The sequence below is a fragment of the Pieris rapae genome, chromosome Z (assembly GCF_905147795.1).
Source record: "Pieris rapae chromosome Z, ilPieRapa1.1, whole genome shotgun sequence".
In the NCBI taxonomy this organism is placed as follows: Eukaryota; Metazoa; Arthropoda; class Insecta; order Lepidoptera; family Pieridae; genus Pieris; species Pieris rapae.
Window position 1 is genome coordinate 2,422,548 of NC_059534.1, and position 16,825 is coordinate 2,439,372.

The window sequence follows — 16,825 nt, forward strand, 5'->3', positions numbered from 1 at the left end:
TAACTAACTACCCCTCAAATACAAGAATAAGAATTTTTAAAGAGCTTTCTTCCTACATTCGGTTTTTATTCCATTCTTAGACTAGCGTAATTCAAATTTTGCGGTTATTAAATATTGAAAAGACCTCTCCAATGTTATTAGTTTCAAAGGCAATAATTAAATCTAGACTTAATCAATAGCCCAGAAGAGCGTCTCTTAATACTTGGCTGAACCTTGCTGTTGCTTTGACACGATATCGTAGAGCGCCATATTCGTTTTATTCACTTGAGATTCTAAATACTTTCTAGGACAAAAGACAATGACTGCGAAATATAGGTATTTTTTGAAAAGTCCGTAGTATATTTAGACCCGTCACTAGATAGATGACCGTTTAATTAAATACTCCAATCTAAAACTTCACTTGGAACGTGTAAAATAAAAATATTGACGCTTTTCATCAAAATAAAGTGGATGGATTAATTCTTTTTTTACGTTTTTTATGGATCGACTATATACGCGATTGTGATTGCAGATTCGAATTTGTGTTTTTTATTTAATGATTAAATATGTAATGTATGATTAACACATGCAATGATTAAATAAAACAGAGTATTAGCCGGAAATAAAAAAAAAATATGGCAATTTTGATTAAGTAAATATGAATGTTTGAAAATATGTAAGAATCTATTATTATATTATTATTTTTATTTAAAAACAATGACAGCTACAAGTGGTCGGCCTACAATACATTCGGTGCCGAATACTTAGAACCGGGGATGGCAGAGGTTTAAAAAAATAACGGTATGCTCGCACGGATCCGAGTATTCGGCACGGCTATTATAACCCGCACCACTCGGATCCGCACTTAATGCGTAAACATGTACAAAGGTGTGACCTTAAAAGTGAACCTGACACATTATTTCGGGGATACACAAATTAAGGACCTTCCACGTTACTCATCATTAGCATCAAAGCTTTCATTTACAGGCAACATTACTTTTGTATTTAAAATTTATATACATTGAAATTTCAAATTACTAATGGACATTATACAAGGAGATGACATTTGTTACTAACGAAACGCACTCACAAAATAATAATAATCAAAAATGAAAAATACCAAAAATATATGGAAAGGAATAAGGTACTAGTGATATAAACGTTACATATAGTAATTCTAATATACCTAATAACTAACCTTAAAATTGAATAATTAAAATATATTATTAAAAGGAGTCCCTTTAGGCAAGGTTCCGAAGATACTAGCAGCGTTCCCCCTTTGAATAGCTAGACTAATTCTTTGTAGCTGCCAGCTCTTCGTTCTCCTGTGATGTCAACTAACCTTTTTGATAATTCCCTAAAAAGCCTTAACGCGCTAGGACTCCAAGGACCAAGGGTCTCGACACCGAATGGGACAAAAACATATTCATTGCCTAGACCCCTGTATTTGCAGGCTTTAGCTTTTTCAGCCGCATCACAAGCCGTACCAGCTAAATTACAATTTGAATAAAGAAATATATAGAGATTCATTAACCGTTACTCAGCACATGTGGATAATAATATCATATAAATAGATGGCATCATTTCGGTAGCTGAAAATGCGTGACCCACTCCATTATTCAGGACTGACTCGGCCGTGCAAAGAGCACTCTTGTTTGCCGTAATATTAATGTATTTTTCCTTTTGAAAATTGATTGATCTCGACTGTATTCATGTTTAACAAATAACAGTGTTGTCACTAAAACAACATATAATAGTACATTTATTAGAAGAGTGAATGTAACGGACGGAGTTTCTTGTGAAGTGTTATAATAAAAAACTTGTAGCGTACCTTTTCTAGGTATGCGCTTCAGATTCCTGTATCTATTACACGATCATTTAACAATCTAATTGCAGTACTTAACTAAATATCATAGCTTCTCAAGTTCTATATATCTGTTAACGTTAATAAGCTTAACGTTTTAACAAAAATTAAATTTTCATGGTAATTTATAGTCATCGCACAGTTTTATTACAGATTACGATGATGTGTAGTTAATTATGTCTCACCGAATCCGTGTAACTGGTAGTATGGTATGTTTGCCTGCAAATTTCCCGTTCTAGATACACATGTCAAATTCTGAAGATGCCAGCGACATTAATCCCGAATGTATAACTCAAAGCTTTGGCATATTAATGTTTGGATAGCATTATAGCTAGTTATACAAATAGCAAATGATTTTTTAATAATTTCTCAAATAACACTTAATTCAAGATATATGTGACCTTGTGCATTGAGCATTTCATAAATAGTCTTCATGACATATGATAATAATCTACTGCCTACTTTATTTCAAATACAGATCAGTCCAGGAGTGATGGAGTATCAAAAATCCGGTGAACAGTTCCAACATCAGTTAGTTATTTAATAAATACAATTTTCTGTTGAATATATTGTTTATTTTCACTAAATCGAATATGGTAGAACACTAAGTTAGTAATTCTTTTTTGGGAAAAGAGATACTCTTTTTTAATAAAATCCAGAGGCTCTTTTATCTCTGCCTTTTAATAAATTTAAGAAATGTATTAAAGAAAAGCTTACACAGCTTTTCTTTAATTCTTTCTTCTTCAAAAGGCTTACTATAAAGTTAGCGATTATCTAGTTGATAAAAGGGCCTGGGACTAGTGCTGGGCGGGCTACTTATAAATAATTTGCTATATTTGTTTTAAATATTGTAGAATTATTTGATGATATGCTTTTTTAAAAGAGCACCGAGAGTTTTTTACGCCGACTTTTTCTCTCGTTACTATTTAAACATTATTATAAAAAAATTCATACGACGAAAAAAAGATTTATTTATTTTTAATAGCAACCCCGACAGGTTCTTAACACATGAATATGAAGACGAAATTTACATGAAAGCACCCTTTGTACCGGCTTATCTACTTTGTTTAACGAACTTAAGTTACTGGATGTTAATATAAATTTGTGATATTAATTAATAACGCCCCTCTTATATTATGTGTATTAACAAAAACTTAAATTTGCACTGCTATCAGGTTTTATGTCGTTAAGAAATTTCTTGGAAACTTAATCTCATATCATAATTACAAGTTATAGTTTAAGTTTCATCGAATAGTTTAAAGATCTGCATAACGGATGTCTACGCCATCCTGGAGATGGCAGGATCATTATTTTGGCTTTTATTATCTAATTATTTTCATGAAGACCAGATTGCCTTCATATTGGTATATTTATTTTCATTAGATTTGTAGATACTTACCAGCTACATCTGATATAGTTGCGTTGGGAGAGCACTTCACAAAGTCAGGAAAGAAATTCACCATGATCAATCCACCATTCGCTTTCTGTAAACAAATTACTCATGTTACTAAAAATTATATCAAAGCCATGTAAATATCATATAATTCGTATTAAAAATGATGGCACAACTCGAATATCTTCAAAACATTTTGATTTGCTTCACGAAGGAAAATGGAAATGCCGCTTTATTATCATTTTCTGTAGAAATAGGATATATATCATGTATAAGGGAAGTATAGAAAATTCAATAATGTAGAAAATGATATGTATGTGCATATATGATATTATATATGCTCATACATATCATATAGGACATTGGTAAATACATAAAAAACTCTGGAGAATTATATTTAGGTATAGCAGCAAATAACCGTTTTTATTGCCTTTATGTAAATAGGGAGAGAGGAGAACATCTACGAAAGCTTTCGTAGCTATATACTACGTGTACCTATAGTGATGTACAATATAACTTTTAATATACATTATTGATTTTATTCACATATAAATTTAGAAAACCTAAAACATGTCACGATAAAATGAAATATAATTTATCCTATTTGATATTTACGTCCCAGATATCCTGACGATTTTAATTTTATATAAATAATTGCCTTTTTAGTGCATCTCGAGACATCAGTGCATAGTGCATCTAGTACATTACAAACATTGATGAAAATATTGATGTGTTTTACAACAGTCTACCAACTTACCGTAATTTTGTTTTGCAGGCTCTTAAATCGTAATGTGGTTTAAGTTTTCATTTTGTTTTTTTATTATTTTTATTTTTATCTTTTAGTTTGAGTTATTATTTATATTATTCATTATTATTAATATTTTGTTTTGTCTTATTTTTGTTTATTTTGTGGTCGTTTCTTAGTTTTTTCTTTGATATATTGATTAAGTTCTAAAGTAATCGATCTGTGTGTGTAAGTATGTAAAATTGGTGATTTCAAATTTTCTTGTATTTTTTAGGTATACACATTTTTAATGTATATATAAATAAAAACGACTTTGTTTTATACTATCTGGTGATGCTTGAATTCATCTAACTTTATTTTCAAATATATTTTGGCAATCTGTTTCAATAGATGTTTGATTATTATTTGAATATGTAATCATGTTCACTGTGTGAGTGTGGTACATTGTTCATAATACATTAACATCCGCATACCAAATAATGGGCGTTACCTCGAAATAACCAAATAACTAAGATACAATTTGTATGTATAATAACGTGTATATTGTATATATAGTGTTGTTGCTGCTTGTCAATAAATTAATACTATATTGCATACACTTATGGCTGCAATATGTCTATAAATATACCTAACCTATATATTATTGCAGAAAATGTATACAATAAATACTAAATCTTACATATTGAGTTTGATCTTTCAGTAACTTTATTGAAAACTGTTATACATTGGGCATTACAAATCTTTATTTTTGTTCGTGCAAACAGATTACAAAAAGATTATGATGCTTCGCTCAGAGAAATATTAAGCGTTTTCAGTGAAATCTGATGTCAAGAAAAGGATTTGAATTATTTCAAGCTGATATTTAAAATTTCACGAGGATTAACTTATCAACGAATCTTACAATTGTATAATTACTTCTTTTTATATAATAAAAAAAAAATACTAAAAAAATAAAAAAAAAACAAAAACTTTTTACGCCCTTTAGGTCTTGGCCTCAGATTTCTGAATCTGTTTCATGATCATTTTTCAAACTGAAAGGCAAGTAGGTGATCAGCCTCCAGTGCCTGACACACGTCGTCGACTTTTTGGGTCAAAGACATGTCGGTTTCCTCACGATGTTTTCCCTCACCGTTTGAGCGAATGTTAAATGCGCACATAGAAAGAAAGTCCATTGGTGAACAGCCGGGTTCGAACCTACGATCTCAGGGATGAGAGTCGCACGCTGAACCCACTAGGCCAACACTGGTCTTCTTTTTATATAGAAATACTTAATAAAATACGAGTAAATTAATAAATATTTGGTAACTAAAACGACGACTATTATTTAGTTTAAAGTAGTTTAGTTTAAAACCATTTTGATTAAATCATGCAATTTAGAACTCGGCTGAATACTGATCGATGTTTCTTGTACGGTAAAGAATATCGCGAGGCCCTGACATCCGAGTCTTATACCCAAAAAGAAAAGGCCTGTTGAAAAATGATATCAATGTATCGGTTAAAAAATGCCCACGATAGGTTGATAGCGCCTCCGAATTATTATAAAATCAGTAATCGTAGAGATTTTTATCAGCTGTTATGCTTACTTTTTTGTAGACTTATTTGAAATATTTCTTCTTTATGATATATTTAGGCTCACTGGTATTGAATCTGCAGGTATAATTTGTGAAGATCATATCTGCATTCATGCATTATTATAAATCTATAACCTATAGATAATTCGCAGATTGATTGTAAACAAGTTACTTGTTGCTTGATTCATGAACTACAAATTATCTGATCAATAATTTATGATGTATTGAGTTAATTAACAAATAGTTAATAGTTTAAGTATCTTATTATTGTCGTGAATGTACAGTGTATCGTAACAGGTTCGAATTTAATGACGTGGAATAAGTGATACCTTGATGATCTCATGTTCCAAAATAAACGTAAAAAAAAAGAATCTCTTTGATTTAGTACGAGTTTGTTTAAAAGTAGTTTTACCAAAGATTGTATAATATCATCGGGAACGTTTCTTTTGTGAGCACAGAGGCTGTATACAGACGAATGGCTGAAGATGACGGGGGCCTTTGAGAGACGAATCGCGGCCCGGGTAGTGTTCTCACCGACATGGGATAGATCCACCAACATTCCCAGTCTGTTCATCTCTTTCACCACTTTCTGTGAACATATAATCTTCATAGAAACGTTGAATTCACACAGCTGCAGCAAATTTTTTCGCTAAATTGCCAGTTAAGTAAATCAGTCATTTTTATTGTTTGCAACTTGAATTCATCGAATTTTACTGTGTATAAATTGGACAATAGAACTGAAAAATTACGTTTTCGAACAATGGCACATTCTAATTACGTATAACGTAACTGTATTATTTCCTTCAGAGTTAATAAATTTATTCTGAAGGCATTGCTTAAACATAGTGCTCAATGTTTGAAACCTCGGCGCGCTTGATTTTAAATTAGCAGAGCAGAAGGTTAGACTTCAGAGGATAGCTGTAAATAACTTCATAGAAGCCTTATATACTAAAATATATTAAATTAATATTACCATATCAAAGCGTAACCAGACTTGTATATGGTTATGAATAAAATATAACTAGAATAAATGTATTCGCATTACAAAGTAGATTAATAAATTGAAGAACGCAATTTATATAAAACGATTATTTACTTAATATAATTCGCAAAGCAGCAATAAGAATTCGCAATTGTTGTTGGTATATCTATAGACTCACCTCTCCAAATTCTGTTAGGCCATTAGCAGCTGCAGGTTCGTTGGACGAATCAGCCCTAAATACATAAATTGGTGTGTAGTAAGTAATATGGAAAAATGTTTCACAAACTTTTAATTTTTAGGTAATTTGAAGATTCGGTAAATGAATGTTAATTAAAGAATCTAAAATTTATAATCATACTTATTCTGTCATCTATCTATTCACACAAAAAACTATTTTTGTTTACTTTTTTTTTATAGAACAGGGGGCAAACGGGCAGGAGGCTCACCTGATGTTAAGTGATACCGCCGCCCATGGACACTCTCGATGCTAGAGGGCTCGCGAGTGCGTTGCCGGCATGTAAACTTTATGCTATACATCCTTTCATGCACCATCTTTATTTCAGAAATTCCTTTATCAATAACGAAGTAGATTTTTGAAGGTTTGGTTTCATTCATCAGAACTAATTACTTAAGAATGAAGCCACGAGTGTAAATTAATTAATCAACCCTCAAAGTCAAGAATAGCGCTTAGTAGCATCATCAGTTTCCTTGAAAATTTAATGTTCAACGCTTCAAATATAACTCCAAAATATCACTAAATTATTCTCAAATCCATGTTAAGTATAAAGTAGTTAGAAATAAATCGAATCGACATGCGATGGGTGAAAATGGTTTCAAAACATTGTTTGTGTTTTTTCGCTGGAAGTAGACTTTTACATTCCGACAACGGATCGCGAACAAATTGGTATTTGCTTTATTTTCGTCGGATTGAAGGACGTGACACTACTATGAATTTTTAAAATAAACAAGAATTGACAATCAGGCTGGTGTGAGCAGGCGCACAATGTTAATTAAGGATATACATAGTAAGGTGCTTAGAATGCGAAAAATCAAAAGTCAAAATCCATTAATACAATGAATCGCTTTCTGGGTTTAGGCAGGAGACACATCATTCAGTCTCGATTAAAGCCCCTACAGACCTTTCCATTTGCACACTAAGCACTGAATTACAGAAGGTTTTAAATCTAATCTTTTTAGAGAATACTTAGTGTAACAATTTTAACTTTTCTTAAAGCCAAATGCTGTCTTTGAATATAATTGGCAAAACTGTGCGGTAGTTATCATTTTTAAACCTGTCCAAATTAAGGGTTCTTTTCATATAAAAATAATATTTTTCATCCCAAGCTACCTACTGTTCGTTAGCGGCATTAATTTCAGGTCGTTATACTCCCACAATACTTGATCGTCGAATCGATCACTTCATGAATTGCTAGTAATACTAAATCCTATACAGTTGTAGGACTTTACCAGAACTCAATGTGTGTGTCAAGTACTGTCAAGAAACTAACATTGTAATTCGAATTCCCTTGAGCCACTATCTCCTGTCGATAGATCTTAATTGAATTGGGCCTGAGTTCTTTGCTTAGCACTCACTGAAGTTGCCTTTGACTGGTTTCTGAAACCTTGTGTCAGCTGGATGGCAAAGAGTTTCATTTGAAAATTGTATTTATTTTTACTCAAGCTTTGCATCGGCTAAAATGGTTAAAAGAAGTTAAAATTAAAAACCGGTGAAAAAGTCTTTCATACATATGTTATATATTACTTTGGAATCTATTATCTAAGTAACATATAATAAGGCCATATATTTAATATAGCCCTTAGAAATTCTACGAATTAATTAATTCACATTGAAGTATTCTCGCGTTACTTTATTTAATGGTTTAACAGAATTATATGTGTTCAAGGAAAAAAGAGGCTCTTAAGGAAAATTCCGAATATTTTGTTCTACTTTTTATGAACAAGATAACAATCTTTATTATGCTTCGTATTTTTAGGCAGGCATTAATTCTGTTATGAAAACAATATATATAATCTTTTCAAATAGGGAGATGTTTCTTGAAACATTGTAAGTGTTTTTATTCCAATCAGAGATACTTCAGAAATGTTTGTGCTGAAGAGTATCTCGTATTAATGTTTATAATAAAGAATGTTTCTTCTTTTGTTTTTTCTTTGTATAATTAGGATCTGTTTCACAATGCCCGGATAAGTTCCAAATAAGCTATTTATTACTGATTGGTATACAAGTTTCCTATTTGGAACTTTTATCTTCCGAATTGTTTTTTAATACATAGGTATTTAGTACTTTATCCATAAATGTGCAACAGACCATTAAAACTGTAATTCCGGTGAATAAACTGAAATGTTTTAAATTTTTTTATGTTTCCAAATATTAAGTATTAATAAAAATCTATGTACCCAAATACCTATAATATATAATTGTATTCAATTTAGCTATTTACCTATTTTGGAAATTTTAATGTAAAATTAATGCTTAAGTTGTTAACTTACCACGGAGTGTTACAAGTATGTGTCAATGTCATGTATCGGACGCCGAGTTGATAGTAGCTTCGAAGTATTCCAAGAGAGTTAGCTATGGAATGACCTCCTTCGATCCCAATTAGAGAGGCGATCTTCCGCGGCCGAGCATTGTGAGCTTCCAAGATATCTAGGGACAGATTTTGTCAATTTATTAGGACAGCATACGATTTTTATTGTCACGTAAAATTGTTATTGATCTTTAACAAGATACTTTTTAGGTTTCTCAACAATAGCTTTATTAGCTATAATTTAATCGTAAAGGTAAACAAATACACTTAGGAACCTCAGCAAAGAAGTTAAATTAATTCTAAATTTACATTTACTACCAGTTCGCAAGTCGTAGAGCGGGCAAGGAGCGCTGGCAAGAAACTCTCCGCCACACTTTTTAATCGCTAAGTTTTGGGTCATACAAATTGTTTGAACTGGATCAAACAAGTGTTTACACAGTACTGCAGAGAAAACGTTTGCAATATCGCGAATTGTTCTTATATAAGACCAGAAAGATATAATCTATGTGTAGACTTAATAAGATACTGGTTTAGGTAGACAGAACTACCTCAATTACTTGACAATTGGCGCTACTAAACTTAAATTGCACCTCAAAGTTTTGTACAACAACTTTGAGGTGATAGACTATAAGAAAATCTCAGAAATTTATAATTGCAGGGATAACGAGGATGTATATATGCAACCATAAAAAGGAGGTTGAATTTTATATTTTGGCTTGTGTGAACTCATGCACAAAGTTGTAGCGGATTTCTAACCAAACATTTTTTAGTTTTTTAACAAGTGCACAGGGTAATATATATTCGCTCATTACACAGCGCTTACTAAAGTCATTAAGATTTGTATATTTTTATCATAGAGCCAACCGGAAGCAACTACTGCGTTTTAAACACTAATCGGAACTAAAAAACTAACTGTTTTGCAGATAGATTATTGGACGATATTGTCCGTCAATTTTGCATATTAATAATATTGTGCATCGGAAAATATCAAATGACTTTTATTTTTATAGCTTGTTCACGTAATTTTTTTGCTCTCTGTTTATTAAATTTTGCTTTACTTTTTTCCGTGAGTTGTACGCGTATTATTGTATATTTTTATATCTACTAGTCATATACTATACTGAATATGCTGATCTTTCTTCTTTAATATTTTTTTATTACTGTTTGTTTTTTTTTCTATTTGCCGTTCCCGTTACATGTATGTATGTAGGGGGAATCCGTTTCCGCAATTAGACTCTCAATTGGTCCGTTGTGCGTGAATTCCCGTTACATTAAATTCATTACATTCTAAATCTATTTGATTTCATTTCCGCTTATAAATTATACTCTCATTAATTTGATATAAACAAAAAAATTGTCGCCACAAATTATTATCTGTCATAAATACAGAAAATGGCAGGATTTAGAAGTCAAATCAAACATAAATGAATGTTAATGAACAATTAATGTAGATCTAACCTAACTTTTTCTTTTGAGGTTCGTTTCGACGAAAATGAAATTACAATGTTTAACTAAATACGTGTTGATTATTAACTAGTTTTAATAAATAAAACAAAACAAAATCACTGAACATAACAATTATTTTAATGCTCTGTGTTCTGTTTTCTCTAGAAAATTCAATTTATAATAAAATTTCGCAATATGAACGATTGTTTTAAAAAAAATTATAATTAAAAAAACAATTATAAAAAATACATGAAAAGGAACACTTTGATAAATTATAAAAATTTCTCTCCGGCACATACCCTTTACGCTGGCAGAATTCAAACAAATTAACTCCACGGGATAACGAGAAATATCTAATAAATTATTTAATCCAAGTTATTTCTCCCTTTTATTATTTTTCTTTTGCATTTTGTATTGTCATGAATAAAAGAATCATAGATGATTCTTTTATTCATAAAAAATGTATTATAAGAACTGGAAAGAGTTTCTAAAGGTCAATCTTCTTGTTCCCTTTTCATCACAGCGTTAAGAAAATTTGCAAGAAAAAGACAAAAGAGTAATTTAATGAAAAATGTGTAAGTATTGACTGATTAAATTTTTAAGTAATTACATAATTATAATTGATTAGATTATTTATTTTATTTATATTATTAATATTATTTTTATTATATTTATATTATTGATTGAGGAAGGGTAAAAAACGGTTTTTCTCGAATTCCGGCAAAACTAAAAGTTCTATTGAAAAAAGTCAAATGGCAAAGTTGTAGATAATGAAAAGATCTAAAACTTCTGTATTTACACTTTTTTCACATAACCTCAAAATTTATGTGAAAAATTCAAAAAACCAAGTTTTTGGTTTTTTTATTTTTGTCTTTTACATTATTTATACATTTATGTATTTGTGAACAATATTTATGTATTTGTAAACGAATTAGGACATTCCAGAAAACAGAAAAATATAATTATAATTATAGAATTTTCAGAATACACACAAGATAATCTTTGGTGTTGATATTATTCATTAGGCTAACGTTCTTGGAAATAGATAATGGGATTTCAATCCAAGTTGTATTGTAAAAAAAAAACTTTCCTCTCTTTCTAATTATCCTCTCATGCACAGTACAATAATGAGTTTTCCCGATATAGGCTGACCCTTTCTATTTTTTCCTTTGTAACTGGGCGTATTACAAAAAGTACGTAACTAGGCAAACCGCTTCATTGTTATCGCAAGGGAAGCAATTAAAATTAGCCTGCGGACAATTCCCGCCCTATTCAAAAAATGTGGGAAAGATGTGTTTTGTTTAAAGGGCGCTCCATTGTTTTAAATCTCTTTAGTCTGGTTACAGTAACATGAAATTTGTAATTGTGAAAATACCAAAATACACAATTGCAAATATTTTATTATATTAGTTTAAATAAGGAGATGAAATGTAATTTGTAGTCAATGGAGAAAAGTCGTTGATACAAAAACATAAATTAATGTCGATGCATAAACCACAACGGTAGTATGTTATGTATACTCAATAATAAATACTTTTTTCTAATCAAGTATCTATTATTTTTATGTAAATGTCCATAAAGGAGAAAAGCTTGCGATTTCAGCAGCTTATTCTATAACCCTCAATCCTATGCAAACAATACTTTGACCCCGACTGATATTTGTCTAGGCCTTGTCTATAAATATAGGAAAATTGGGTTCCCGAACCGATAACAACCCAACATTTATTCCAAATATTATAAAGCTTCAGATAGCAATTGTGAGATGCGTCAGTCACTGCAACAAGAGCGTAACAGAGGCGTAACGACGGACCACAAGTCAAAATTAATATTATCAAAATAGACATATATTACGAGATATTTTAGCATGTGTTTATATTTATATGTATATACATGTCGCAGCCAACTAGCTTCATTAGCCGTTCAATTAACTGCCTAGCCGTTTAACTAGCGGCCTGAAAGATATTCAGCCGTAACTGACAACATTTAATAAACTGGCTGGCTAATGCTAAGGCCATTCGTACGATACTCATTATTTGGCAAGAATAAAAATGTGAAACATGTGACATAAAAAAATCTATTAAAATTAAATTGCAAGTCATATGATTATTGTCACTACACTCTTCCATTGTACGTGTTGTTTATCATGAAACTTGGAACTTGGAAAACACCATCAAAGTTGTGGTTTACCGACATCATATTGAAAGTTTGAAGAATTTCGTTTGGCAGAGTGGCAGAAAGTGGAATTAAATTTAAATGAACTGTCAACAGGCCGGGCATGTAATGAAACGTCAACGCTCCAAGTTATTTGCCTAGCTGTTTCATTAACTGGCTGAACATCTTTCAGGCCACTAGTTAATCGGCTAGGCAGTTAATTGAATGGCTAATTGGGCTAATTGGCTGCAATTGGGTATATACAAAATATGTGTAGATTACCGAGATTTTTTTCTAAAACAAACCGGAACATAATGTTTAGCAGATACAAATGAGTAGAAACATTTTAACATCGTGTAGTTCTTTGATAGCGGTAAACAAATAAACATTTGGTTGTGTAATTTTCGCGGTTTGTTTGAGTAAGCTCAATGTTGAGAGAAATTCTGCTATTAGTTTCTAAATTCTATACTATTCGGAGGCGATTAAGATAATTTAACCACAATGGACTAGAGTTTTAAGTTCTGATGGTATTTTGTATTGAATTAATCGAATCCAGTGTTTTTTCGACTAATTTTTTTTATAGAACAGGGGGCAACAGGCAGAGGCTCATGTCCTGATATTATCGCCACCAAACATGAACACTCAATGCCAGATGGCTCGTGAGTGAGTTGCCAGCCATTTGGTACGCTCTTTTTTGAAGGACCCCAAGTCGAATTGGTTCGGAAATACTACTGTGTGACCTTCGCTTTTTCTATGGAAGTAACCCTTTCTAACATGATCTTTCAGTGTATTAATGTATTAAAAACATAACTTACTAACCAAAGTGGACAGAGATAATAAAGATTGATATTATTTTTCAGTCGATATTTATACTAAGACTAAGAATCTAACGTTACTAACGGAACTTAAGTGTCGTAAGTGACAGGATAGAGAACAAAAACAATACTTAAATTATGAGTTACACACTATTCTCATATCTCACCTGTAACGGAGGTAGCCATTTGAAAGTATTGCGGATATTTCTCAACTAGCCGCTTAATGACGTCAATTTGCTCGAGTGTCAGCTGAACGGCGTCTTTATTTTGTGAGCTGCAGGGAACGAAGGCTGACCAAAACTGTAAAAAAATTCGCTTTTTCATATACAGAATTACATTTTATAATCTACCAAATTCAGTGTATTTGCCAACCTTTAAATATATGACCTTTTTTATTGGTATGCGGCCTATAAATAAATCAAACACAAAGATATTTATTTTCAACCAGTAGTATCATTAGGGTTATTGTTTGAAATTCGAATGGATTAATTCCTAATATGGCGCGAGTCACACAGTGGAAACAGTATTGAATATGACAAACAGACTCAGATCATGTGACCTAACATTACTGCGGTAATCCGACTAACGTTTCGCAGGGCATCTACTATCGAATTTGTCATATTATAGAGTACTGTCTAAGAAGTAAGACCCCATTTGATCAGGATTTTTTTGCAAATTGCTGCCTTGTGATGGACAAATTACAGATCCAATGATAAGTTACTATATTATGTTATATGTATGTACAAATCATACTTCATTATCTATGTTAAATCTAGTAAATTATACAACACAATAGAGAGCTTGCGTTTTATGACAAAAATAAATTTCAATAATACATTAGCGAAGATTATCCAAAAAAAATTTCAATAATAAATAATAGTGCTTCTGGGATGGAGTGCTGGATAAGACAGGGGCCGGATTACTGGGGGTCCACTGTAACTATGTTTTTGTCTATAATTAAAATCGCAAATAAAATCATCACTGAACTACACCGGTGAACATGGTATCACCATATACTTCCGTCAAATCAATATAAACTTTTTAAAATAAACCAAAGAAACACAATTTTTCCAAAGGCTAAATCTATAATAATAAAAGACAACCAAGTGAATATTTCTGTAAAGACAAAAGATATCAACTTTACCAACTATTCACAGTTTTAATTGGAAACGTTGTTTTTAATATTTCTTTATTAGTTATTTTCCCGTCGTTTAAAACTTCTCTGGAGTTTTAAAAATAAATAAACACCAAAATTAGCCAATTCGGTCCAGCTGTTCTTGTGTTTTAGCGAGACTAACGAACTGCAAGTCATTTTATGTATATAGATGGTAACAGACGTATCACCTTAGATTTAAGAACCCATAAATAAGCCAAGTCAGTTTTTTCTTAACCCAGCTTCAAACCCTACTAACACCTATTTTTGTGTTGAATATAAGCTCATACGATTAAAACCATTTGACACCTTCAAAGATAGCGTTTCATTTAACATACATTTAAACATCCTTTCGACAACCGCCAACGAATTTAACAGCTGATAAAAGTTTTTTGACCGAGAATGTATTATCACCATTTTAAAGTTTCTTATTTTAAAAACTACATAATTATTATATTCAACATGGTCTTTGATGCTTTTGTGAGTAATCTAGTTGGCGACGGTGTGTTTTATTAAGTGTATAAAATGTCTGATGAAGTAAGTGTAATAGTTGATGCAGGATCAAAAAGTATCAAAGTAGGATTTGCAGGAGAATCGTTCCCAAGAAACGTAATACCCAGTGTAGTTGGAAGGTAAAGCAGACTATACTTGCTTGGCTTGCTAAAGATAAGTAGAAAACATATTTATTTAATATTTTGTGTACATGGGTTTTAAGTTATAAATGAACCCCTTTGTTTTATTTATTATTTCTATAGGTCAAATACACATACAAAATACTAGTCGAATTCGATATGAATTGTATTTCATCTGTATGCAAAAAAGCGGCAGAATATTTAAAAAATATCGCTATACGGATTAACACCCGTATTCTGTATACGAAATATTAGGAGACTACCGAGTGTCTAATGAACTTTATTTAGGGAAACTAGTAACTACTGAATTATACAACTATTTTAGAAATGTCAAAGGTAGGTAGTAAGCAAGGGCGGATTTGCCTTTTTGGGCTGCAGCCCAGGGCCCCGTGGCTACAAAGGGCTCTCAGTCTGACTGACCCACTGAAAACAATAGGCGATAAAAATATCTGAAATTTCCAAAAAATCCTATCATCAGATTGCAATCCCTAAGATTGGGGAATCGGGGAATTAGTAAATATATAAATGGTAACGCTATAAATATTTCAGTAATCTTTTATGTATCAGAGAAAACCATGCCTTTGTTACATTAACAATACATTGTATACTATGTTTATATATTTACAACCCCTCAGGGGCGTTTTGAATCGTGAGAATTATATCGTAAGTAAATATTATAACTTCTATTTGCTGTTATATTGATCATTTATATCACATATAAATCATTCCTTTTGTTAAATATAGCACTTTTTGAAAGCAACGTAGAGGCGAGATATGAGTTTGAATCCCAGATGTGCACTAATAGATTTTAATACTTAGATATCGGCCATTTGTCAGAGTTAAGCACGTCTAAGGCTCAAATAATATATTGTGGCCTCCTTACCCGCAATATAATAAAAATATATATTTAGTACTTAAATATGTTATTTAGAAATAACGAAGGATTTCTAATGGTGAGATAATATTCGATATCGACCAGTTATTACAACATTAAAAATCTGTTTTTGAATGATACATTCATACAATTTTGAATAATAGTTACATAAATAAAAAATAAATTTTATTGATAAATGATATTAACTCATATTTTTAGTTTTTAAACTTAAAAAAAATAAAATAATAAGGTATTAAAGATACACTGACACAGGGACCAAACTTTATCATTAACATGTACATATAATAACAAAACATAAATTTGTTTCAGTTATCCAATTAAATATTGTAGATTATTAATTTTCATAAAACAAACAATTTTTATTCAGATTTCGCAGAGAAGGCCTTACTGATGGAGTGCCAGACATATATTTTGGTGGAGAAGCGATAAAAAAGAGAGGAATTTCAAATCTATCCTGGCCTATAGAAGGAGGGATGGTACAAGATTGGAATGAGATGGAGAAGCTATGGCACCATCTCTTCTACCGAGAACTGTTGGTGGCGCCAGAAATTACTCCAACTCTCATAGCACTACATCCCTTAACTAAGCTAAGAGATAAGTAGGTTGAAACTTAAAACGACTTTTAAAACTGATTTTACGCTTGCGTCAACTGG

At 31.4% G+C, this 16,825-nt stretch overlaps 1 protein-coding gene across 1 annotated transcript in view; it reads right to left on the reverse strand.

The window, feature by feature from the left end:
• The window catches only part of LOC111003379 (dipeptidase 1), an 84,460-nt gene that overhangs the window by 12,191 nt on the left and 55,444 nt on the right, over window positions 1–16,825 (reverse strand). The window contains exons 5-9 of the mRNA XM_022273836.2: window positions 13,660–13,792; window positions 9,043–9,199; window positions 6,713–6,767; window positions 5,965–6,141; window positions 3,243–3,327 (exon numbers count right to left, since the gene is read on the reverse strand). Coding sequence (XP_022129528.2) covers window positions 3,243–3,327; window positions 5,965–6,141; window positions 6,713–6,767; window positions 9,043–9,199; window positions 13,660–13,792 — 607 coding nt within the window. The remainder of the gene's footprint in view (window positions 1–3,242; window positions 3,328–5,964; window positions 6,142–6,712; window positions 6,768–9,042; window positions 9,200–13,659; window positions 13,793–16,825) is intronic.